The following is a 26,500-nucleotide window of genomic DNA, read 5'->3' as shown; positions in this document are numbered from 1 at the left end:
CTATTTCTCCGAATGGTCAGTAGCTGATGGGTTATGGACGCGATGACAATGCAAAAGTAAATACTTAAACAGAGTGGGCAGGGAATTCTCACGAATCATCAAGCTAGCGTTTTTTAGGCACATTGTTGACAAAGACAGATTTTATCAAAAAGTTGTGCTATCGCGAATACTCTATGCTGTGTTCACTTCGCCCTGCACTATCAAAGAGAGACTAGAGGTAAACCTAAATAACAATGCCAAAGTCTCAAGACGGGAACAGAGGTTGAAAGGTAGGGTAGCACAAACTCAAGATAGAAGTCTAACAGAACATTGGGAATAAAAGACAGAGCGCCCAAGCACTGGCAAAAGAACCCCCCCCCCCCAAATGCATACCCATTCATCATTCACGCAGACACTGTCTTGCAAATAACCAAAAAAATCTTGAGAGTGGAAACCGTTCGGAGAAATAGAGATCAAGAATATTTTCCAGAGCATTGGGAGAAATAGTCACTTCGTAATAATAATGATTGTGATACATCATGGCAGCTCAAATTCAGTTCTGAATTGTCATGACAAGTCACAAGTCACAGTTTCTTTATTCATGAGAATAGATAGATAACAATTTGGTGGTTAGATAATATATATATTTTTTTAGTTTTATGGCTTTTACATCTCAAAGCTGTTACAAATGACAACGAGATTAGGAAGATAACGTATTTGCTTTTATGAAGTGACACATATAAATTACAAACGATATTCGAACACGTTTCTAAATGATAGAATGAGAGATCCCAAAATTGGATTATCACGTGTTTGATTGTGGGGGTTTTTTTGTTACCCAAGGATATGCTAGAACTTATCACAAATTACTATCCTAGGAAAACAACCATCTAAGTGATGGTGCTTGGGATTCGAAATGTAAACAAATCAATTTTAGTTTAGAAAAATTTACTTAGAAGTTTTTTGAAATGTGCTTATCAATACAATGGATCACAAAATATAATTTTCTTTCAAAAATCGAATTTTACTGCTCAAGTTTCTCTGCGATTTCTCATTTGTTTTAGGATTATAGTTAATGTCTTTTTTAAAAACTATTATTATTTATTATTATTATTATTATTATATTATTATTATTATTATTATTATTATTATTATTATTATTATTATTATTATTATTATTATTATTATTATTATTATTATTATTTATTATTATTATTATTATTATATTATTATTTTTATTATTATTATTATTATTATTATTATTATTATTATTATTATTATTATTTTGTTGGAATGATAAACGAAAAGCAAATTTCCACAAAGTGCCATGCTTGTTAGCTTTAATTGAGATTTGTGGTCCAATGTATTCGAAAAACAAAAAGATGGAATTAGGTTTCATGATATGATTGTCAATAGACTTTCATTTACCTTTTTTAAATAAATAATAGGAATCTGGTATTGCTTGGATTGAATTTTGTTTCAACCGCCTCTCCCATCTTACAAAAAATGGAACACAAAATACAAACAGCAAAATTTAATTCCATCTGTGATGTGTAAAACACATTTATTGTTTGTATTGATAGTTTTATCGAAATGGTAATCGCAACATGTGTGTAAAGGTTTTGATATAATAAATAGACATGTTGTAGACAATGTATGAATTGTGGTTTTCAAAAAACAAAAGTAAATGGAGACCCCATGCATAGTCTAACTCGGTCGCTACTGTGAAATAATACAAACTTAAACTAGGATAAATAAGTTTAGGAAAGGAAATGGGCAAGCATAATTTTGAAAATTACTCGTCGGATATTGGATAAATCTGGTGTTTTAACAATCATGTTGAAGATCAGTGAATATCTTTTTTTTTTCTCGTGGCAAATTTCTTCGGCTATCTTGTCAATCTATTTATGGTTGAAAAGAGTTTATTGGGTTTTTTTTTCTCTTGAAAATCCTTTTTTCTTTGTAAAAAAAAAGAGAAAGAGAAAAAAAATGACTGTACAAAGATTTACATCTGATAATTTTCCATTAGTTTCACCCATCCCATTTATCTCCTGGACTTTGCAAACTTTTGCCCTTATTGATTACCCCAAATTGCTTGAATTTTTATCTCCATCCCTCCCCCCCCCCCCCCCCACCAATATTTGTGACATTCTTGGAAGTTGATGTGGTCTAACAATACAATTAGCAACACATTAAAGTTGGACATTCTCAGCACAATACACGTTTTTGTTGAAGTTTTATCTGCACTGTCTCAAATAACAGTCATCACTTCGCTTCGCTGTCTGGAATGACGTGTTTGTAAAAGCTCCTCTGTGTGAATTCCTGCCGCCATCTTAGAATTGCAACCTGTTTCAAGACTGATATTATCTCCATTTCGACTTTCAAACACGAACATCTCCACGACTCCATGATTAATTTGATCAATCTGTAATTCTTAACACTGAAGCAGACAAAGTAGGCGACGACGATAAGGACAACCACACGAATTGAGGAAAAGCATCTCATCCGATTATAGACTTAATCTAAGACACTGGACGCAAGAAATAGACAATTCTAAAGCACAGATAGCACTGTCGCATCCAATTATAGACTTAATCTAAGACAATGGACGCCAAGAAATAGACAATTCTAAAGCACAGATAGCACTGTTCGCATCCAATTATAGACTTACTCTAAGACAGTGGACGCCAAGAAATAGACAATTCTAAAGCACAGATAGCACTGTTCGCATCCAATTATAGACTTACTCTAAGACAGTGGACGCCAAGAAATAGACAATTCTAAAGCACAGATAGCACTGTTCGCATCCAATTATAGACTTACTCTAAGACAGTGGACGCCAAGAAATAGACAATTCTAAAGCACAGATAGCACTGTTCGCATCCAATTATGGACTTACTCTAAGACAGTGGACACCAAGAAATAGACAATTCTAAAACACAGATAGCACTGTCGCATCCAATTATAGACTTACTCTAAGACAGTGGACTCAAGAAATAGACAATTCTAAAGCACAGATAGCACTGTTCGCATCCAATTATAGACTTACTCTAAGACAGTGGACTCAAGAAATAGACAATTCTAAAGCACAGATAGCACTGTTCGCATCCAATTATAGACTTACTCTAAGACAGTGGACACCAAGAAATAGACAATTCTAAAACACAGATAGCACTGTTCGCATCCAATTATAGACTTACTCTAAGACAGTGGACACCAAGAAATAGACAATTCTAAAACACAGATAGCACTGTTCGCATCCAATTATAGACTTACTCTAAGACAGTGGACACCAAGAAATAGACAATTCTAAAACACAGATAGCGCTGTTCGCATCCAATTATAGACTTACTCTAAGACAGTGGACACCAGATAGCACTGTTCGCATCCAATTATAGACTTACTCTAAGACAGTGGACTCAAGAAATAGACAATTCTAAAGCACAGATAGCACTGTTCGCATCCAATTATAGACTTACTCTAAGACAGTGGACACCAAGAAATCATCATCATCATCTAGTCAGCTGATCCTGCGTAGGACGTTGCTTCCCGAACTTTCTTGCAAAACAGATTACGGTTTTCCGCCAGTCTACTTGCTTGAGTTGCTGTCATTCCCAGCCATTCACATATATCTTGTTCCCAGCTTCTTGTTGGTCTACCTCTTCCTCTCTTGCCGTCTACCCTTGTCTGCAGAATGTGCTTTTCTAATGATTCGTGGCGAGTCGTGTGGCCAAAATAGTTTAGTTTCAATTTCTTTACAGTTTGAAGAAGAATTGGTGATTTTATTCCGATCCTTCTCAGGACTTCTTTGTTTGTTTGTTTTTCAGTCCATGATATTCTGAGTATTTTTCTGTAGCATGCCATTTCAAAAGCTGTGATCTTTGTGCTCTCTGCTTTGCTGATAGTCCATGCTTCGCATCCATATGTTGCAGTTGGGAAAACAACACTTTTGAGGATTTTGATTTTTGTTTGAATGCATTGCCCTTTCCAGATATTATTCATTTTTCTAGCTTTGATCTTGCCATTGCTAGTCTCCTCCTTATCTCTGGGGCCGATTTCCCGTTGTACTCAATCCTGGCTCCAAGATATTCAAAATTCTTTACTCTTTCTATTTCTTCTCCATTGATTTTTATGATGGCATCTGTTTTGCATTTGTCAGTATTCATGATTTTGGTCTTCTTTATATTCAGCTTAAGGCCTTTGGTCTCGCTATGTTCCTTTACAGATGTTATTAGATTCTCTAGTCCCCCCGGTGTTGTGGACAATAGTGCAGTGTCGTCTGCGTACCTCAGATCTTTTATGGGTAGACCTTGCATTTTAGGTTCGTTGTAATTACTTCTCCTGACATCGTTTTCCACATCTCGCATTATACCTTCAGTGTAAATGCTGAACAAATGGGGTGATAGAATACATCCCTGTCTTACTCCTTTTGTAACTTTGAACCATTCTGTTGTTCCGCTTTCTAGTTGTACCGCTGATTGTTGGTTCTCATAGAGGGATCTTATCAGGTTTCTAATTCTAGGATCAAAGTTCATCTCCAGGAGAGTTTCCCATAGTTTCTCATGATTAACACAATCAAAAGCTTTCGAATAGTCTATAAAACAAGTGTGGAGGCCAGAATTTACTTCTCGATGCTTCTGAATAATTTGACGCAAATTGAATATGTGGTCTCTTGTCCCTCTGTTTTTTCTAAAACCTGCCTGGGTGTTACTGACTTCTTCTTCCAGTTTACGTTCAATCCTGTTCATGATAATTTTTAGAAGGATTTTGCTTGCATGACTGATGAGTGATATTGTTCGGTAGTTGGAGCATAGTTGTAAGTCTCCTTTCTTAGGCAATGGTATAAAAATTGCTCTCCTCTAATCTGAGGGCCAAATTTCTTTCTCCCAAATTTTCGTACAAAGTCTTAGATATACTTCAACTCCTTGATCTTCGCTTGCTTTTATCATCTCAGCTTGAATGTTGTCACAACCTGGACTTTTCCCATCTTTAAGTGATTTAATTGCCCATTCTATTTCAGATTTTAGAGGTGGTAAGCTAGATTCTTCGTTTTCATTTTGCATGTTGTTTTGCAAAGGTTGGATTTCGTTTATTTGGTCTTCTGTGTACATATCTTCACAATATCTTTTCCACCTATTTGCTATGTCTTCTGCTTCTGTGAGGGGTTTACCTTGCTCATCTTTTATCACCCCTATTCGTGATTGAAAACTTTTTGTGATGGTTTTTATTTCATCATACATTTCCCTGGTCTTGTTTTCTCTCTGAAGGTCTTCTATTTTTCTGCATTTTCTCATGAGATATTCTTTCTTATCCGTTCTGCACAGCTTTTTCACTTCCTTAGCTATCTCTTTGTATACATTGCTATGAGTGCCATGATTCGTCTTTGCGTCTTTCCTCTCTTTGATTTTGTTTAGTGTATTTTCACTCATCCATGGTTGTTTTTTGCCCCGTTTTTTAGGAAGGTGTTTTTCAGCGGATTCCAAGTATATTTTCCTTGTCTCATTTGCGATCTCATCCGGTTCCTTTTCCTCGATATCTTGAAGTAGCAGTTGGAAACGATTCTTTACTTCAATCGCAAATTCTTCATTGATACTGTCAACTTCGTATCTAATAGGTCTTGTAACTTTTTTCTTCATTTTAAGCTTCAGTTTCAGTTTTGATATCAAAAGTTCGTGGTCTGTGTCACAGTCTGCTTTTGGTTTGGTCGTGACGTCTTGAATTATGGTGTTCCACTTTTTTCAATCATGATGTAATCAATTTGGTTTTTGTTCTTCCATCTGGCGATGTCCACGTAAATAGTCTTCTTGGATGTTTTTTGAACATGGTGTTTTTTATTGCAAGTTGATTTGCCAGTGCAAAATCTATGAGTGTCTCGCCTCTTTCGTTTCTTTCCCCTAGTCCAGATATTCCAATGATTCCATCATTCCACCGGAATACATGGTTAAAGCGGAACTACCTCATAGGAACTTGGAACATAAGAAGTATGGCAGCCGGTAAACTCAACACCATCATCAATGAAGCAGAAGAAAACAAAATAGACATTCTGGGACTGTCGGAACACAGATGGGCTGGAAGTGGACATTTCACAACCAGCTGCGGAGGAAGGATAATTTACTCAGGAAGGGAAAAATCTGGACAAAGCGGTGTGGCAATCTATCTCGCAAAAACAACAGTCAACAGCCTCATTGGATACAAACCAGTGAGTGATCGCATTGTTAGCATTAGACTCCAAGGTCAAGCTAAAAACATCACGTTTATTCAAGTTTACGCACCAACAACTGCTGCAACTGAAGAAGCAATAGAGAATTTCTATGATGCCCTACAAAAGGAAGTGGACAACAAAGATAAACAGGACATATTAATAATCGCTGGTGACTTTAATGCCAAGGTAGGACGAAAAAAGAACAGTGAAGAAGATGGAATCATTGGAATATCTGGACTAGGGGAAAGAAACGAAAGAGGCGAGACACCAAGAAATAGACAATTCTAAAACACAGATAGCACTGTTCGCATCCAATTATAGACTTACTCTAAGACAGTGGACACCAAGAAATAGACAATTCTAAAACACAGATAGCACTGTTCGCATCCAATTATAGACTTACTCTAAGACAGTGGACACCAAGAAATAGACAATTCTAAAACACAGATAGCACTGTTCGCATCCAATTATAGACTTACTCTAAGACAGTGGACACCAAGAAATAGACAATTCTAAAACACAGATAGCACTGTTCGCATCCAATTATAGACTTACTCTAAGACAGTGGACACCAAGAAATAGACAATTCTAAAGCACAGATAGCACTGTTCGCATCCAATTATAGACTTACTCTAAGACAGTGGACGCCAAGAAATAGACAATTCTAAAACACAGATAGTACTGTTCGCATCCAATTATAGACTTACTCTAAGACAGTGGACGCCAAGAAATAGACAATTCTAAAGCACAGATAGCACTGTTCGCATCCAAATATAGACTTACTCTAAGACAGTGACTCAAGAAATAGACAATTCTAAACAACATATAGCACTGTTCGCATCCACTCTCAGAAGTAGGCTACACATAACAACTCATGTCATCATTCTTTTCATCGAAAGAGACCTTAATCAATATAGTTGGAGAAAGTGGGACCTGCCCAAAGACTAGTTTATTGTGAAAAGTAGTCCTCCGGAACCATAAGGAGTTTATTCCAGTTTTTATAGCGTGAAATGGACAATAACAATTGCTTACTACCCTTTGGATAGGATGCTAGTCTTTCCGCCAACTTCATCTGGGATCATCAATTTCGGTTCCTTTGCAATTGAAGCAAGTGCTCAATCAAGTAAGCCGTTGAGATTCCGTTTGCTGCCAGGACGTGTTAATAAATTCATTCAGTTAGCGTTAAAATGACGCCTATTGCTGCTTAATTCCTTTTGGCTGTCTGCAATGGATAGACTGAACAAAAAAAAAGATTAAATCTGATACATCATAGAATCAGAATACCAACTAGAATTTGCTACTTTATATGACAGTCCAGCTTTGCAATGAAAGTTCATCAAATAGCAATAGCATCACCCCCGTCATACCCCCCCCCCTCCCCCCCCCCTCAATTTTACTGCAGTTAATCTTCAGTGGAATAAAAGTTTTGTGGTGAATTTAGCTGCATGGATAATTGACTTGCTGGGTCTCTGGTCTGAACCTTAGAGTGAAAATGGAGAGGCTTCGTTTAGGAACGATACAGACAATAGACGTTTCGGATACATACCCTTCGTCAGCACAACAATACGCAAATTAACGTTGAAAACAAATAAAATAAAATAAAATGCAAAATAATTTGTATCGTCTGTACTCAATACAAGTTATTATGTATTTTATTTTAATTTATTTGTTTTCCACGTTAATTTGTGTATTGTTGTGCTGACGAAGGGCTTGTACACAAAACGCCCATTGTCTGTATCGTTCCTATACGAAGCCTCTCCATTTTTCACTCTTTCGTTAGTATTTTCACGATCACCACAGGCTTCAGGCAGCCCCTACCGTTTTCTCGCACTTTATCAAGGATTCTTCTCTTCCAATTTACTCATTATGTTTCTCCCGTCCTCACCATGGACTTTGCAGGCTGTGATCGATTCTTCGACGACATCGAGATGATGTTAGGCAGAAGACCCCAGGCAATCTGGAGATACAACTGGAAATTCATCTCTCCTTTGGCTCTCTTGGTGAGTAGCGTAGTGTAAATGTGTGTTGCTGCTCGAAGCTCGAAGAAATAACAAAATAAAACGTGAACTTGAATGTATTTAATATACGAAAACAGATAAAATGAACGTTTCGGGTTTCCCCTTTATCAACAAATCAGGATGAATGAAACACTACAGACGAATGAGAAAATGTGGTAGTGGCATTATTAAGATGTTCAATTTCACCGTTTGAATAGGATATTTGTCGGCCTTTCAAAGCACTTTCTAACAACGTTTTACCCAGTCACCAATTCAGTAATAGACTGAGAGGCAATCTTTACCCAGTCACCAATTCAGTAATAGACAGAGAGGCAATCTTTACCCAGTCACCAATTCAGTAATAGACATAGAGGCAATCTTTACCCAGTCACCAATTCAGTAATAGACTGAGAGGCAATCTTTACCCAGTCACCAATTTAGTAATAGACATAGAGGCAATCTTTACCCAGTCACCAATTCAGTAATAGACAGAGAGGCAATCTTTACCCAGTCACTAATGCTGTAATAGACAGAGAGGCAATCTTTACCCAGTCACCAATTCAGTAATAGACAGAGAGGCAATCTTTACCCAGTCACCAATTCAGTAATAATAGACAGATAGGCAATCTTTACCCAGTCACCAATTCAGTAATAATAGACAGAGAGGCAATCTTTACCCAGTCACCAATTCAGTAATAATAGACAGAGAGGTAATCTTTACCCAGTCACCAATTCAGTAATAATAGACAGAGAGGCAATCTTTACCCAGTCACCAATTCAGTAATAGACAGAGAGGCAATCTTTACCCAGTCACCAATTCAGTAATAGACAGAGAGGCAATCTTTACCCAGTCACCAATTCAGTAATAATAGACAGAGAGGCAATCTTTACCCAGTCACCAATTCAGTAATAGACAGAGAGGCAATCTTTACCAGTCACCAATTCAGTAAAAGACAGAGAGGCAATCTTTACCCAGTCACCAATTCAGTAATAGACAGAGAGGCAATCTTTACCCAGTCACTAATGCTGTAATAGACAGAGAGGCAATCTTTACCCAGTCACCAATTCAGTAATAGACTGAGAGGCAAATTACAACACAGATTTTATCCAAATTCTTTTATGTGTGATTAAAATGTTCAATGTTTTATAATTTATACATAACCTAAAAGCTGTGGAGACATTTGTCAAAAGAGTAGATAAGTTGATTAAGGAATATTTACAAATGCTTTGATTTAATCCAGCTTTTTAAAAAGCTTTCCTTGTGTGTGTGTTTTTTTGTTGTTTTTTTTTGTTTGTTTGTTTTTGTTTTTTAAGTTGGTCGCTCAAATTCTAGATATTTAGAATTCTTTGATTGCATGTGAAAAAGAAAAAGGTTTTATTAAAAACTTATTTACTATTTTTTTTATGTCTTAGGGTTTAGTGGGTTTTTTTTTTGAGGTATACATTCGCCATAGTACCAGTAGGTCCCAGGTTTGAGTCCTTATGTATCCTTGGCAAAGGTTTTTTTTACCTCAGATTTTCTCATTACATTCAGGTGTAAAATGAGTACCGGCCTTTAATAGCGTTGTCTGTGTCTGGGAAAAATAATGTAATATCGCTCTACAGGTGTCATTTTGTGTGCTACAATGTTAAGTGTTACTGTTGGCCTGAGACCCCTGTAAAGCATCTTGAGCATGTTTAGTGGATATTCCTTTATATAAATTCTTTGTTTTTTCTTGGGTGCTCAATTGCCTTTATTGTAATTTCACTTCAAAACTCCATGTTGCAGCCATTTGTATAATAAATGGTTACACTGTCTCTGAGATTTTGAGTGACCATTTGTGAAAATTTCATCTCTGTTGCAATTTTGTCCAAAAACAAAAAAATAGCTTTTATATTGCGCAATATCCATTAATTGTTCTTGAATCCTTTTATAAAGGGTCAATGACCAATAGCAACACATAACTTTTAGAACGAGACATGACGCCTGTTAGGCGAAAATACAATTTTTATCAGATAGAGACAACACTGAAAACCACCAGGTACTCATTTTGCACCTGAATACGGTGAGAGAATGTGAGTAAACAACCTTTTCCAAGGAACCAACTATGCGCCAAGTAAAGCTCGAACCCTGGACCTTCCGATCTGAAAGCAATTGTCGTGCCACAACACCACGTAGCCGCACAAAACCTAATAATGTACTGTGGTAGCTCGATATTTTTAGCGGGTTCTTGGTTCGGATTCAAGACAGTCAGTCAGCCATTGATTGTTTACAACTAAAACTAACTTTATATAGATAGTTCGAAGATGACGTCACTCAGGTCTTTGTTATTGTTTTTTGCCATCCGCGTTTATGAGTAATGCTCACTGAACTGTATTAACCCGACTATAAACGTTCACGGATACACACAGTTTTGTGTGTTGGTCCGTTATACTTCCGGATGGCAATGTTATGAGCTTCTTAGCCAAGCGCATACTATCTATAATATACCAAGTAAAGGGAAATGATTTAAAACAAAATGTAATCAAAAACATCGCCAACAACAAAAGAACCCAGACTAAATTTCGCATACTATCTATAAATAAAACAAGGGACATAATTCATGTATCAAATTTCCAAACAGTATCGTAATAGTTATTTCCCTTGAAAGGTGGTCAGTTATAAATGTTACCTGCTATTCTTCTTCTTCCAGTGTCATCTCATGGGTTGAGGTCGACTTGAAATGACACGCCAATCTTCCCTGTTGACAGCTTGCTGACTGCATTCGGCTGCCGACAATCCTGTCCATGTCCTCACATCATCTATCCAAGTTCTTGCTGGCCTGCCTCTTCCTCTTTTCCCCTCAACTCTACCCTCAAGAATGTCCTTGTTGACAGTTTGATGGCGTCTTAGGTGTCCAAAATACTTAAGTTTTCTTGTTTTTATTACTTTCATTAGGGTCGGTCTGATATCAAGGATGTCACAGACTTCTTGATTTGTTTTCTTTTCTTTCCAACTGATTTTTCCAAGGCGACGGAAAGTCCACATTTCAAAGGCCTCAATTCTTTTCTCTATTTGTTTGTTCAAGGTCCATGTTTCTGAGCCGTAGAGAAGTGATGAGTGAACATAACATTTGAGTATTCTTATTCTCGTTTTCATCTGCGTTTGTTGCGAAGTTAAAATGTTATTCAGTTGACTGAACCTCGACTTAGCTATAGCAATCCTGTTTTGCACTTCCAGCTCATTCTTTCCGTTGTTGGTCATTGTCTGTCCAAGATATTTAAAAGAATCTACTTGTTCGATGTTTTGATTATTAATTTGGACTTTTGCGCTTTTTTCAGGCTTCTTTGACATGACCATTACCTTCGTCTTTTGAACATTCATCTCTAGACCCTTTGCTGTACTGTTCAGGTTTACTTGATTTGCAAGGATCTGTAGATTTGTCTCGTTCGATGCCAACAATACTGTATCATCTGCATATCTCAGATTATTTATCCTCCTACCTCCAATAACAATACCTGGAATGTGCTCGGTTTTACGGAAGATAAACTCTGTGTACAGGTTAAATAGATATGGAGAGAGGATACATCCTTGACGAACTCCTCTTTTAATTGGCGTGAAAGGTGACAGATCGCCCTGAATCCTGATGGCTGCTTTTTGATGTCAATATAGATTGGTGATTAGCCGTATATTTTTGCCATCAATGCCTGCCTTTTCCAGACATGTCATTAATTCTCCATGCTGTACCCTATCAAATGCTTTTGCGTAATCGATAAAGCATGCATAGATTTCTTTTTGATGATCAAGGTATTTTTGTGTGATATTATTTAAACAGAAAATTGCTTCTCTTGTCCCATTATTTTTTCTAAAGCCAAACTGTACATCGCCAACTTCATTATCGATGGCAGACCTGATTCTTTCTAGGATGATCTTCAATAATAATTTAGTTACATGGGGCATCAGACTTATTGTGCGGAAATCACTGCAAGTTGTCGCCTTTGGTTTTTTCGGTAGGGTGATGTAAACCGATTTGGCAAGTTCGTCTGGAATATAGCCTGTATTGTAAATACTATTAAAGAGATCTGTTAGTTTCACCATTGAGAATTCTTTCAAAATTTTTAGCATTTCTGTTACAATGCCATCTTCACCCTCAGCCTTGCCATCTTTCATATTTTTCAATGCATTTTCTATCTCACATGCGAGTATTGGAGGACCTTCAGTGTTGCTTGGCAAAGGTATTTGGTGCCTGTCATCATCAAATAACTCGCCAATGTATTGACACCATCTTTCCTTTATATCCTCTTTCTCAAATAATATTTTACCATTCTTGTCTTTAATACAGTTATTGTTGTTAGTGGTGCGTTTTTTGCCCGAAATTTGTCTTATTTCCTCGTGGGCTGCTTTTCCATCTAGGCCAAATATTTCGATCATCCTGCATTTGTGGTTAAGCCAATTTTCTTTTGCTATGCGACATTTGTGTATTAATATTACTTTATTACATGTACAATCACAATTCTTTTTTCAGGCTGTTCTAATTTTCAACTTTGCCGACTTTGAACCTACCACGTACGAGTCTTATACTTTCCCCGGTTGGGCCGATGGCCTCGGCTCCCTGTTGTCCCTGACTTCTATACTGGCCATGCCCATTGTTGCTTTGTGGAAATTTATCACTGCTTACCGCAATTCCTGTGGAGAAGGATGGAGAGAGGTAAGAGGAGATTATTGGTGGCCGTTTATAATAATATTTGCATATTACATTTCTATGTTGGTTATTATATGTTATATATTTTGGTTGATATATTATGTATCCGTCTATCTAAAACTAATGGTGATTGTCCTATATGGTATTTTTGTAAAACGCCTTGAGCTTTTAATCTTGAGATGTTAGCATTATATAAAATGTAGGCAACATTATTATTATTATTATTATTATTATTATTATTATTATTATTATTATTATTATTATTATTATTATTATTATTATTATTATTATTATTATTATATAATTATCGCCATAGATTCTCAACTTTGTGTTTATACATTTTTATGCATGCCACATCTATAAACGAATTTCCATATTTTTTTTGAATGAATAAAGTATTATATTATTATTATAATATTATTATTATTTATTGATTTATCAATGAAAATATAATTAAATTAATGTTTACACTTTTGTTTTCGCCAGGTTTTGAGAGATATTTCCAAACCAACGAGTTCATGGGGACCCAAAGGACAGAAAAACAAATCTCAGATGGCTATGAAGGATGTGAAGACACCTCCCACCAATGGTAGGGGTGGAGCCAGCTGTGATGCACAACAAGCCATGATGCCCAAATATGGAGAACAGTATTGTTAATAGGAAATTATAAGGACTGGTCATCTTTTCAAGAGTTCAATGATACGAAAGGAAAAGTCACAGATTTGATTAATCTGTGTCCTGAAAATAGTCAGTTGACATTGGGCAGTGGGCAAGGAATATGCTAGCAAGCCATGATGCCCAAATATGGAGAACAGTATTGTTAACAAGAAATTATAAGGACTGGTCATCATTCCAAGAGTTCAATGATACGAAAGGAAAAGTCACAGATTTGATTAATCTGTGTCTGAAAATAGTCAGTTGACATTGGACAGTGGGCAAGGAATATGCTGGCAAGCCATGATGCCCAAATATGGAGAGCAGTATTGTTGATAGGAAATTATAAGGACTGGACATCTTTCCAAGTAATAGCCCGTTCAATGATACGAAAGGAAAAGTCACAGATTTGATTAATCTGTGTCTGAAAACAGTCAGTTGACATTGGGCAGTGGGCAAGGAATATGCTGAGCTAAAACACAGTGTCCAATATAATGTAACCTGTTACCAGCTTATATAGATAAGATAGAAAAATAACCAGAGCTTTTATATAGCACAATATCCACTAAATGTGCTCAATCCACTTTACAAAGGAAACCTGACCAACAACAACACTTAACATGTAGAACGAGATATGACGCATGTTTGGCGATATTACAATTTTTCCGACAGAGACAACGTTGTTGACGGCCAGGAACTCATTTTACACCCGAGTACAGTGAAAGAATGTGAGTAAAGAGTCGTTTCCAGTGACTCAACTATGCACTGAACGAGGCTCGAACCCAGGACCATCCGATCCGAAAGCGAGTGGCATACCACAAGACCACATCGCCGCACATATATAAGTAAATAGAGAAAATTCCCTTCATTCATCCCCAAGGGGAAATTTGTCTGTAGGGTCTATTCAAAGGGAAGATTGGAATGACCCAGGCAACAGCCGCAGTGCAGTGCTGCAAATAAAGCTAACGTGAGGTGACTTGATCGAGGTTACACAACGCAATGAGGAGTCAAACTCGGTACCTTTTGGGTATGAAGAGAACACCATACCGCTGTGTCACGCTGCCTCATAAGATGTGACTAAATTGAGAGTCGGTCATACAATTCCTACCTCAAATTCTTGTCCCAACTCCTATCTGTAAGCATTGCATTGTAAGGTTCAATTTATTAGAGGAAGACAGATACTATGGACGTTTCAGTTTTTCCCTTGATCAACAAAACACGATGAGTTAAACACTAAGGACGAATGAGATAAGTGTGAATCTCATTCATCCTTTAGTGTTTCATTCATCATGTTTTGTTGATCAAGGGGAAACCCCAAACGTCCACAGTATATGTCTTTGTCTAATAAATTGAAGCTTACAATTCAAGACTTATCGTTATTTTTTTCCTTCGAGCTTCAAGCAGCAACATTTTCATAACTTTTACTGTGGTAATAATTGTGCTGCGTTTTTTTGGTAGATCTATTTAGTTTCTGACCCCTGTGATTGTTGGATTTCCAAAATTCTTAAATGTCACAGTAGTTAAGCATGATACCTAGGAAATATCATTTATCACATTAAAGATAATACAAAGATCTATATTTTGATGCCTTGTTCAGTGACATAATATGTTGGTGTATGTGAGAGATTAGTACACAGCCTGAGAGAAAGGAATTATTTATTCAGCAAGTAGAGGCAGGCTGTTTTTTTTATTATTTTTTTTTTGGGGGGGGGGGAGGTGTTTTTGTTTTTGTGTTTTTTTCTTTCACTTTTCTACCCGCTTTGTCTTGACACATCTTCATATACACTTTTCATACCTTTGAAATAATATCATGAATTCAAAGAAATCTGTGGATATTTAAAAAAATAATTGTTACACTCGCTGACTTTTAACTGTTATTATGGCAAGATCACCTTATAAGATAATGAATGAATGAATGAATGAATGAATGAATGAATGAATGAATGAATGAATGAATGAATGAATGATGAATGGATGAATGAATGAATGAATGAATGAATGAATGAGTGAGTGAACGACAAGCCACTAGGTGTGGTTTCAAGATGGCATGAAGCATCAATGTCTTAGTACCTACTGCCATAAAATTCACTGAACAGAATGCCTTATTCACACGCCGACAACCATCTTTGGCAAAATTCCTATTTTGATACCAATGGTAAATTCATTCTCTCATCTCTATTTTCGTTTTCCTCTTCTTTCCCTTATTAATTAAAACAAAAACATTTTTTTTGCTCCTTTTTGTTTTGTTTTTCCTTCTCCACCTCCTCCTCCTCCTCCTCTTCCTCCTCCATCTTCTCCACTCTCTCCTCCTCCTCCTCCTCTTCTTCCTTCATCCTCCTCTTCCTCTTCTTCTTCCTCCTCCATCTTCTTCACTCTCTCTTCCTCCTCTTTCCCTCCTTCTCCTCCTCCCCTCCTCCTCCTCTTCCTCATCCATCTTCTCCACTCTCTCCTCCTCCTTCCTCCTCCTTCTCCTCCTCCTCCTCCTCCCCTCCTCCTCCTCTTCCTCATCCATCTTCTCCACTCTCTCCTCCTCCTTCCTCCTCCTCATCCTCCTCCTCAGTTAAACTTATAAACAATAATTGTTGACGGGGATCTGTTTGTTAATTATTGCATTTAAATATGTTGAATCTCGGTTCACAGCTCTAAAAAAGTTATTACCTAGTAATGCCTAGATTCTTGCCAGGCCTGTGTGTACGTGTATGTATGTATGTATGTATGTGTGTGTGTATGTGTGTGTGTGTGTGTGTGTTTTGTGTGTTTTATTTAAACTTGTATTTTGTTATTTAAATTAAACATAACTGAATGTAGATGTTTGCAAAGATTGACCTGCTTTATTTATGTCATGTCATTTCGGTGATAATGTTCAACACACGTGTATCATAGTTACGATGTGTGTAAAGACAGCACATGTGTTATTTTGCCATAATCTTATTATGTAAGTTAAGTAGGGAACATTTAAGAATTTTTTGAAAGTTGCTTTTATTATAGAAGGGAGAAATGAACAGCTGTGGTAAAATGCTGGTGCTAGTATATGAAATGTGTATATAATATAATCTAATATAATATAATATAATATAATATAATATAATATAATATAATATAATATAATATAATATAATATAATATAATATAATATAATATAATATAATATAAACAAAGTCTTTTAATATGTACACTTTAAAATCTTATTTTCACATCTTACCTTTAAAGTCCAGAGTCTAGTAATACCTCAAGTGAAAGGTAGTTGGAAATTTTGCTTTAAGATAAACGATTATTTTCCACTGTTTTAATCTTTGTTTGTCTGGAATGCATCTCTTAAGTTTTAAAAAACCTAGAACCAAATACAAACCTTGCTGCTAACATTGAAACAATCTATGCATCTTTTGTTACATTTAAATAGCTATTTGTACATACTTTTTTTTGTCTTTTGTGGTTTAATTTGATTTTTATGAATCTTAATTTAATCTACTTTTCCTGGGTGGGGGTTCCTGACCTCCCATAGTGGACAGGGAGGTACATACTGTGTCTTCTGTCCCCCTGGGTGGGGATCCTGACCTCCCATAGTGGACAGGGAGGTACATACTGTGTCTTCTATCCCCCTGGGTGGGGTTCCTGACCTCCCATAGTGGACAGGGAGGCACATACTGTCTTCTATCCCCCTGGGTGGGGTTTCTGACCTCCCATAGTGGACAGGGGGGGGGTACATGCTGTGTCTTCTATCCCCCTGGGTGGGGTTCCTGACCTCCCATAGTGGACAGGGGGGGGGGGGGGGTTACATACTGTGTCTTCTATCCCCTTATATCTGGGTGGGGTTCCTGACCTCCCATAGTGGACAGGGGGGGGGGTACATACTGTGTCTTCTATCCCCTTATATCTGTTTTCTTGGAATGAGATTACTTGGTTTAGTCCTGGTCCTAGCCAGATGCCCTGGCTGAAAGGGAAACAGTCGAATGTATAGTTAGTTTTGGGAGATGATATTTTTTTCATTGTAAATCATCTCTCTGTTATGCACTGTATTATGCTTTATTTATATTATATATGATTTGTAAAATATTTGAGTGTGTTCCTCTTAGCGGGGACCTGTGCTTGTGTCTGGATGAGACTTTTAGTGATCTCAAACTAAGTACTTTGATAGAGTGCTTTTGTAATCTACACCTGACCTGTTTCTTATTTGAACCAATTACCCGTTGTCTTCCCTTTTCTTGGATGCTTTATTGTAATTCTAGAACTTTTTACTATCCCATTTTCTTCCTTTTTACTAGCGCTGATATGACCTTAATGTGTTGCAAGCGCCGTAAAACCCTTAAAAACAACATAAAAATCTACTTTTCAATTTGTTTTTTTTTTAAGGTGAAATTTTTATAATACTTTGAATTTTGAGATTCTGTTAAATAATTCAATTAAAACTAATTGTGTAGAATAAAATTGTTCCACCTGAAATACACTCAAGAAATAAAAACATCATTAACTCTCTCCTTACCAGCCATTTTCAAGATTTTCCCCAAAAGTTCACACCCAACTAACACTAAATAGACTTTTTATCACTTTTTATAACAGTACAATTCTTGCGATACATAATTTCTTGAGTAAAACATGCTCTACTGTTCATTTTCTTTAAATTTCATGATGTACAAGAGAAATTTGAATAAGAAAATTTTCGGTTGTATCGTAACGAATGTGACGATTTTCCTATAATTGGTAAGGAGAGGGTTAACTTAATAAAAAATACAACAAGAAGTAAAGATTTCTACAATAGCTGGGTAGTATTATAATTCTCGTCACCAATACGAGAGAGAGAGAGAGAGGGAGAGAGAGAGAGAGAGAGAGAGAGAGAGAGAGAGAGAGAGAGAGAGACCAAAAATGTGTGTGATCAGTTAGACTGAAAGATTCCAAGTGATCGGTAACTGGATGGTTCATCATTCATATGAATTCACAATTCGACCAATTGTGTTGTAGAATAAAATTGTTCCACGTTCTGTCAGCGTGAAATTGAGTCAGTATTCAACTGTTTTACTTCCGAAATAAAAAAAAATGGACTTATAATAATTCGTATCGTTATGAATTTTGACTTTACAACGAAATGACTTTTTACCAAGCATTATTGTTGGGGTTTATTTTTTCATCATAAATCTGATATTTGTAATGTCAAGGTAACCCAGAAGGCTTAATATTAATATTTTGAAATCTAAATAAACCGGTTCATGTTTTATATTATTTTGAAGTTTTATAAATAGGATACTGCAATGTCACTTCTATTTAAATAATATTTTGTTTACGTATCAAAGCTACAAAGAGCGTTGGAAGGTTTTTAAAGCCTATTAGATATCAAACGATACGATGATATCATATGTGACGCATCGTCTCAAAACGGTATTATGTCGGAACGAACCAAATGCTTAAAAGCCTAATTTAATGTAAAACTGGTCAAAAATATAAATTGTTGGCATTAGCACCCTAAAATATGGTGTCCATTCTCCTCAATAAATCATATAAACTCAACGGAATTCTGATATTTCTGACTATAAATTCAATTTTCAACAACTAAACCAACCCGACTTAATACCGTTTTGAGGCGAAGGGTCACATATGTTAAATTAAATAAGAGTTTTAGAACCAGCAGTATTGCCAGATTGTGGCAGTGGGTGATATATCTTATATCATGCCATATCAAGTATAGGATAAAGACCGGAATAAGTGTGTATGGAAGGTGCCAGACAAAGCAAGAAAGAAAAATACAAGAAAAAAAAAACGTCCTAAAAATCAATCATTATTATTATTATTATTATTATTATTATTATATATTATTATTATTATTATTATTATTATTATTATTATTATTATATTATTATTACTATTATTATATTATTATTATTATTATTATTATTATTATTATTATTATTATTATTATTATTATTATTATTATTATTATTGTTATTATTATTATTATATTATTATCTTTATTATTATTATTATTATTATTATTATTATTATTATTATTATTATTATTATTATTGGCGTATAAATGGCTTTTCGTTGTGATTGGTTTGCCAGTAATAACTAATATGTTTTTTTTCCTAGGAAAAATGAATCAATCGGTGATTTGCAATGTTCTCCAGCTGCATAAATAATGTAAACGATGCATATAATCTCTAAATCATTACCAGCCGTCAGCATCATCATCATCATCATCATCATCATCATTATCATCATTATTTTTTTTCCTTTATAAATCATCTCTCTCTTGTGTACTGTTATTTATTTTAAACATATGATTTGTAAACATTTGAGTTTATTCCTCATAATGGGATCTTGTGCTGGTATCTGGTTGAGACTTATAGGTGATCTCAAATTAAGTACACCGATAATGTGCTCTTGGAATCTACATCTGTTCCCTATTTGAACCAGTTCCCCTCAGTCTTCCTTTTTCTTGGGTGCTCTAATTGTATTTTTATAACTTTTTGTCAATCCCATTTTCTTCCTGTTTACTGGCGCTGATATAACCTAAATGCCGACAGGCTTTCTTTTGATTATGTGTATAATTAGCGTTGTTCGTGTACTGTGTTAGGGTTTAATGATTAAGTTAATCTATGTTATGCGCCCAGAGCCCTCCTGATGAAGGGATGTTTGGCGCACTATAAATCTATACCATTATTATTATTATTATTATTATTATTATTATTATTATTATTATTATTATTATTATTATTATTATTATTATTATTATTATTATTATTATTATTATTATTAAATGTGTTGCAAGCGCCGTAAAACCATTAAAAACAAAAACAAAAACAGAGTAAAACAAAACAAATTCTTGTCCTTTTCTACCCTCATTATTAATGTTATATTCCCCAGTTAAGTCTCCGGATTAAATATGAATAAATGTATTATGACCATATACAGTGGAACCCGCATATCGTCAACACTTTTAAAGTCCTCGTTTTGGTCCCAAATGTTTAATCTTTCAGGTCTGGTGGTGTTGATTTTATCAGGATTCTACTATTATTATTATTATGATTATTATTATTATTATTATTATTATTACTATGATTATTATTATTATTATTATTATTATTATTATTATTATTATATTATTATTATTCATTATTATTATCATTATTATTATTCATTATTATTATTATTATTATTATTATTATTATTATTATTATTATTATTATTATTATATTATTATTATTATTATTATTATTATTATTATTATTATTATTATTATTATTATTATTATTATTATTATTATTATTATTATTATTATTATTATTATTATTATTATTATTATTATTATTATATTATTATTATTATTATTATTATTATTATTATTATTATTATTATTATTATTATTATTATTATTATTATATTTTATATTTATTTATTATTATTATTATTGTTATTATTATTATTATTATTATTATTATTGTTATTATTATTATTATTATTGTTATTATTATTATTATTATTATTGTTATTATTATTATTATTATTGTTATTATTATTATTATTATTATTATTATTATTATTATTATTATTATTATTATTATTATTATTATTATTATCAATTTTAAAACAATCTGCCATATTTTGCCAATTTATTTATTTTTTAATAATAACCTTTCTCGTATGCACGTCATCATTATTAAATATCATGATGTTGTGTTTTCATTCCCATGTCATTTCAAATCACCTTTGACCTGATATCAAATTATTATAATATTTCCTCACGTTTGATTTATTTTGAATTTAACCTACGTGCACTTATTCGCAGGTCTAACAACCGAACGCAATTGTGGGCCTGGTTTAACATCGTTGCAATGGACGATATTTTCAATAGGTTTGAGAGTATTTCCATTACAACAATGGGCCCATAACAGGTTGGGTTATCAGACCTGCGAATAAGTACACGTCGAATTTAACCCATATCATATTGTTGTTTTTAAAAACTTTGAAAATTTTAATAAAATGGAAAAAAAATTGATCGAAATGAATAAGTATTTCACTGAAAACAAGAAAAGGGTTTCTTTGCGTTTTTTGCTTTTATTAGAATGATTTAAATTCATCTTGAATGGGGTTCTCTGACCTCCCATGGTCTGGGTGGGGTACCTGACAATCCAGAGTGGGCAGTGAGGTTCTTACTGTGTCTTATATCCCCCTATATCTGTTTTCCAACTTGCTTTCTGTCTTTGTCTTGGAATGAGATTACTTGGCTTTGTTCAGGCCCTGGCCGGATGCCTTTGCTGAGAGAGAAACAGTCTAATGTATATTTCGTTTTGGAAGATGATATTTTTTTTCCTTGTAAATCATCTTTCTGTTATGCACTGTATTATATTTTGTTTATATATTATATATGTTTTGTAAACATTTGAGTGTATTCCTCTTAGTAGGGGCATGTGCTTGTTTCTAGATGAGATGTGTAGGTAATCTCAAACTAAGTAGGTACACTGATGGTATGCTCTTGGAATCTACATGTTCTCTATTTGAACCAATTCCCCTTTGTCTTACCTTTTTCTTGGGTGCTTTAATTGTAACTCGAGAGCTGTTTACTATCCCATTCTCTTCCTTTTTATTGGCACTGATATGACCTTAATGTGTTGCAAGCGCTGTAAAACCCTTTTTTTAAATCCCATGGTGAGCACTTGCTATATCTTCTATTTTTCTATATGTGACCAACAATTGCCTCCAAACGGTCCGGATGGGGTTTTCTGACCTCCCATGGTGAGCAGAGATCACACTTGCTGTATCTTCTATTTTTCTATATGTGACCAACAATTGCCTCCAACACGGTCTGGGTCGGGTTCCATATGATGTTTGACCGCAAAAATTTGTAACCCATCGTCTTATGTTTATGTTTTTTGTTTGTTTTGTTTTTTTGTTTGTTTGTTTTTGTTTTTTTTTTAGGGGGGGGGGTCTTTTGGTGTGTGTTTTCTTTTTTGTTCTGTTTTTTTTTCTTTCGTTTATTTTTCTTTTGTTTTGTTCTAGTTTTTTTCTGTTCTGTTATTGTTGTTGTTTTGTTTCGGTTTCTTTTTACATCAGAAATTATCGCACTTATTGTAAGCAACGTTCCGCAATCAAGAACGAATAGTTATCATATTAAAATAATGATACTGTTACAATAGCTGTTTAGATTTTGTACCGACTGACTAAGATCGAAGGCGAAACGTTTTCACCCTCGCCCTCAACCACTGCTCTCCAATCAAATAATTTGAGGGGCAGGAAAAGAGATTAAATATCATTCATCAACGGAAAGGAGAGAGATGGAGGAAAATGCGAGTTGTCAAGGGGAGATAATTACAGGGTGATACACGTGTTATTTTCTGCACGTGCAGGGTGTGAGTTTTGGGCTCACGTTGGCCGATGGCACCGAGCGGGGTCATTGGGTAACACGGGAGGCAATTATCAAAGGGAGATAATTGGGGAGGTAGAAAAGACGGAGAAAAGTCTGACAAGTTATTTCCCTTGCCCTATTGGAAGAATTTCCTATTCTGATCGATCAAAACGGGCAAAGAGGGAGGAAGGGTTGTCGGCTGAGATAGAGAGAGGGAGATAGAGAGAGAGAGAGAGAGAGAGAGAGAGAGAGAGAGAGAGAGAGAAAAGGGGGGGGGGGTAGAGAGAGAAAAAGAAAGAGAGATTGTTGTGGACTGAGAGAGAGTGATAAAGAGAGAAAGAGAGAGAGAGTGTGAGAGAGAGAGAGAGAAAGAAAGAAAGAGAGAGCGAGAGAGGGAGAGAAAAGGAGAGAGAGACAGGGAGAGAGAGGCAGAGAGAGAGAAAAGGAGAGAAAGAGAGAGAGAGAGGGAGGGAGAGAGACAGGGAGAGAGAGAGAGAGACAGGGAGAGAGAAGGTTTATCTTATCATCATCATCATCATCATCATTGCCTTTTTCACCCTGGGTCAGGGTATAGGCCACAGACAAACAGTTTCCATCATTCTCTATCTTGAACTAACTTTTTAATCTCATTCCAGGTCTTACCACTTCTCTGTATATCAGCTTCTTTAATTCTTCTCCATGTTCCTCGTGGCCTTCCCCTTGATCTTCTGCCCTGAGGGTTCCTGTCCAATACTTTCTTTATTATAGTGGGGTCGTTCTTTCTAAGCGTGTGTCCAATCCACCTCCATCGCCTTCTTCCTATTTCCTCTCCCACTGGTTTCTGCTGTGTTCTTTTCCATACTTCTTCATTTTTTATTCTATCCATCCATTTAATTCTGAGTAGCTTACGCATGCACCTGTTTACGAAAATCTGTACCCTCCTTATACATGCCTGTGATGCGTTCCAAGTTTCACATTCATACAGTAGGACAGACTTCACATTTCAGTTGAAAAGTCTTAGCTTTAGTCGAAGGGAGATATCTTTAGTTCTCCAAACTCTGTTCAAAGATGTGAATGCAGCCCGTGCCTTTCCTATTCGTGCTTTCACCTCTGCTTCCGTCCCTCCATCCTTGTCAATTATACTTCCGAGATAGCAGAAAGTGTCTATATCTTCGAGTTCCTGATCTTTTACTTTGATCTGCTCCCTTTGACGCGTACCTATCCTCAAGACCTTTGACTTTGCTGGGTGAATTCTTAGACCAATTGATTCCGAGAGGATGTTTATAATTGTGGTTTTTGCTTGCATCTGGTCCTGGGTGTGGGACAAAAGAGCCAGATCATCTGCAAAATCCAGATCATCCAACTGTGTCCAGGGGGTCCACTGTATCCCATTTCTTCTCCCTTTGGAGGTTTCCTTCATTAGCCAATCAATGGCAAGGATGAACAGGAATGGTGAACAGTTTAGCATCTGTTGCACTCTTAATTCTTTCTAAAATAATACGGTTGAAAACCTTTCCTGGGATAGAAAGAAGAGTGATACCTCGATAATTATTACAATTACTGAGGTCTCCTTTCTTTGGAAGCTTGATAAGATGTCCTTCCTTCCAATCCTTTTGGGAATATCCCGTCATTCCAGATTCTCTCAAATAGTGGGTGCAGGGCCTCGGCATTTCTTACAGCATCAACTTTTAGAGCCTCCGGTGGAATCTGGTCTGGTCCAGCAGCTTTCCCCCTTTTCATCTTGTTAATGGCACCCACAATCTCTGCTATCGATGATGGATCACAGCTAATTGGTAACTCATTCCTTGCAGGCAAAATTTCTGGCTGGTTGTCTGGTGGTGGTCTGTTCAGAAGGCAGTTTGAAATGTTCCCTCCATCGTTCAGATTGAGCCTCTTTTCCAAAAATAGTTTTCCCATCTTTGTCTTTGACTGGTACCTCTGGTTTCCCATATTTTCCAGCAAGTGTCTTGGTAGTTTGATAAAGGATCCTCATGTGTCCTCCTGTCGCTGCTGCTTTTGCTTTCTTTGCAAGTCTGTTCATGAATGCTTCCTTGTCTTTCTTCACAGGTCTTTTGACTTCCTTAGCTATGGCTCGATACTGCTCTTGTGCATCCAGTCTTGAAGCCCTTGTTCGGCTTGCATTCACTTGTTCCTTCCTTGTTCTCCTCTTTTCAATAAGGTCCAAGGTGGTTGGACTTATCCATTCTTTATGTTCCGATTTCTTTACCCCCAATACCTCGTGGCAAGTTGATATAGACTTCCTTGATCTTTGCCCAATGTGACTCTACATCTATGTCCTCCTCGAGCTCAGTAAGCGGTTGGAATCTATTACGCAATTGTAGTTTGAATTCCTCATTCTTTTCCCCATCAAGTGCATTCACCTCGAATTTTCTTCTTGTATGTGATCTGGTCTCATGTTTTCTGAGTCAGAGCTTAAGCTTTGCCAATAGCAGGTGGTGGTCTGATCCAACATCTGCCCCTCTCCGTACTGTCACATCTTCCAATGAACGTCTGAATCTTCGAGAGATACAAAAATGATCAATCTGATTCTCTGTCACACCATCTGGTGAGACCCAAGTTGCTTTGTGGATCCTCTTATGGGGGAACACTGATCCTCCAATCACCAAACTGTTGAATGCACAGAAATCTGCAAATCTCTCACCATTATCGTCATTTCTCCCATGCGATGACGTCCCATGATATCTTCATAACCTATGTTATCCTGTCCCACTTTAGCATTAGCATCTCCCATCAATATGTTGATGTCTTTCCTTGGCAACTTGTCAATGACTTGTAGCAGACTATAAAATGTATCTTTGTCCTCATCTGTTGCATCATTTGTTGGGGCATAGATCTGTACAATGTTCATGTTCATATCCTTATTAATGTTGTATGTACATAATGTTTACTTAATGTTTAATGGTGATATTTGGTTTCAATGAAACGATTATTGTAGCCAAGACTCTTTTATGGAGTTCTTGCTAAATAATTACGAATATGTTGGAATTTTTTGGATTATTGTTCCATTCATATATAAAAATATTATATCTTGATTTATTTACTAAAATAATTCTGGCCGGATGTAAAGTATAGATAGTATGCGCTTGGCTAAGAAGCTCATAACATTGCCATCAGGAAGTATAACGGACCAACACACAAAACTGTGTTTATCCATGAACGTTTATAGGGTTAATACAATTCAGTGAGCATTACTCATAAACGCGGATGGCAAAAAAACAATAACAAAGACCTGATTGACGTCATCTTTGAACTATCTATATTCCTTCGTGGAATGCCAAGGCGACGATATTTTATGATGTCGTGGCGAAAAAGGCATTTTTTTTTTTAGTGAGTTGTCGTTAGTAGTGCTCATGGAAACAAGTGGTCCCATTGGTTGAACTATTGAATACAACTCACGATTTGTTTTCATTCGTGGCCAAAGACTTGCAGTTTGACGTCAATTTTTGGTCAGTGTCAGGCGACCTATAAGTTAACGATGGCTACGGTTTCTTGTCGTCGACTGGTGTCAAATTTATGGTAATAGTTACGTTTGGTTGTAAAATTATCCCGTCTCTCAGTCTCATGCAAGAAAATAAGTTATCCGCTGATTCATGCATGTCGTACCAATACGCTTCAACAGTCGTGACGTCACTTCCCTCGTAATGAAGCATGGTAACTTAGTAACTGGCTCTAA

At 35.8% G+C, this 26,500-nt stretch overlaps 1 protein-coding gene across 1 annotated transcript in view; it reads left to right on the top strand.

Annotated features, from left to right (window-relative positions):
* Positions 1–14,719, top strand: part of LOC144959666 (sodium- and chloride-dependent glycine transporter 1-like) — a 42,588-nt gene extending 27,869 nt beyond the window's left edge. Inside the window, exons 12-14 of the mRNA XM_078892335.1 lie at positions 8,081–8,181; positions 12,663–12,845; positions 13,326–14,719. Of these exons, the coding sequence (XP_078748461.1) occupies positions 8,081–8,181; positions 12,663–12,845; positions 13,326–13,496 (455 nt within the window). The 3' untranslated portion in view covers positions 13,497–14,719. The remainder of the gene's footprint in view (positions 1–8,080; positions 8,182–12,662; positions 12,846–13,325) is intronic.
* The last annotated feature ends 11,781 nt before the right edge of the window (positions 14,720–26,500 follow it).

This window comes from Berghia stephanieae, chromosome 14 (assembly GCF_034508935.2).
Source record: "Berghia stephanieae isolate SIO BIC M18660-M18661 chromosome 14, UCSD_Bste_1.3, whole genome shotgun sequence".
Lineage (NCBI taxonomy): Eukaryota > Metazoa > Mollusca > Gastropoda > Nudibranchia > Aeolidiidae > Berghia > Berghia stephanieae.
This window is presented reverse-complemented; position numbering and strand designations above follow the sequence as displayed.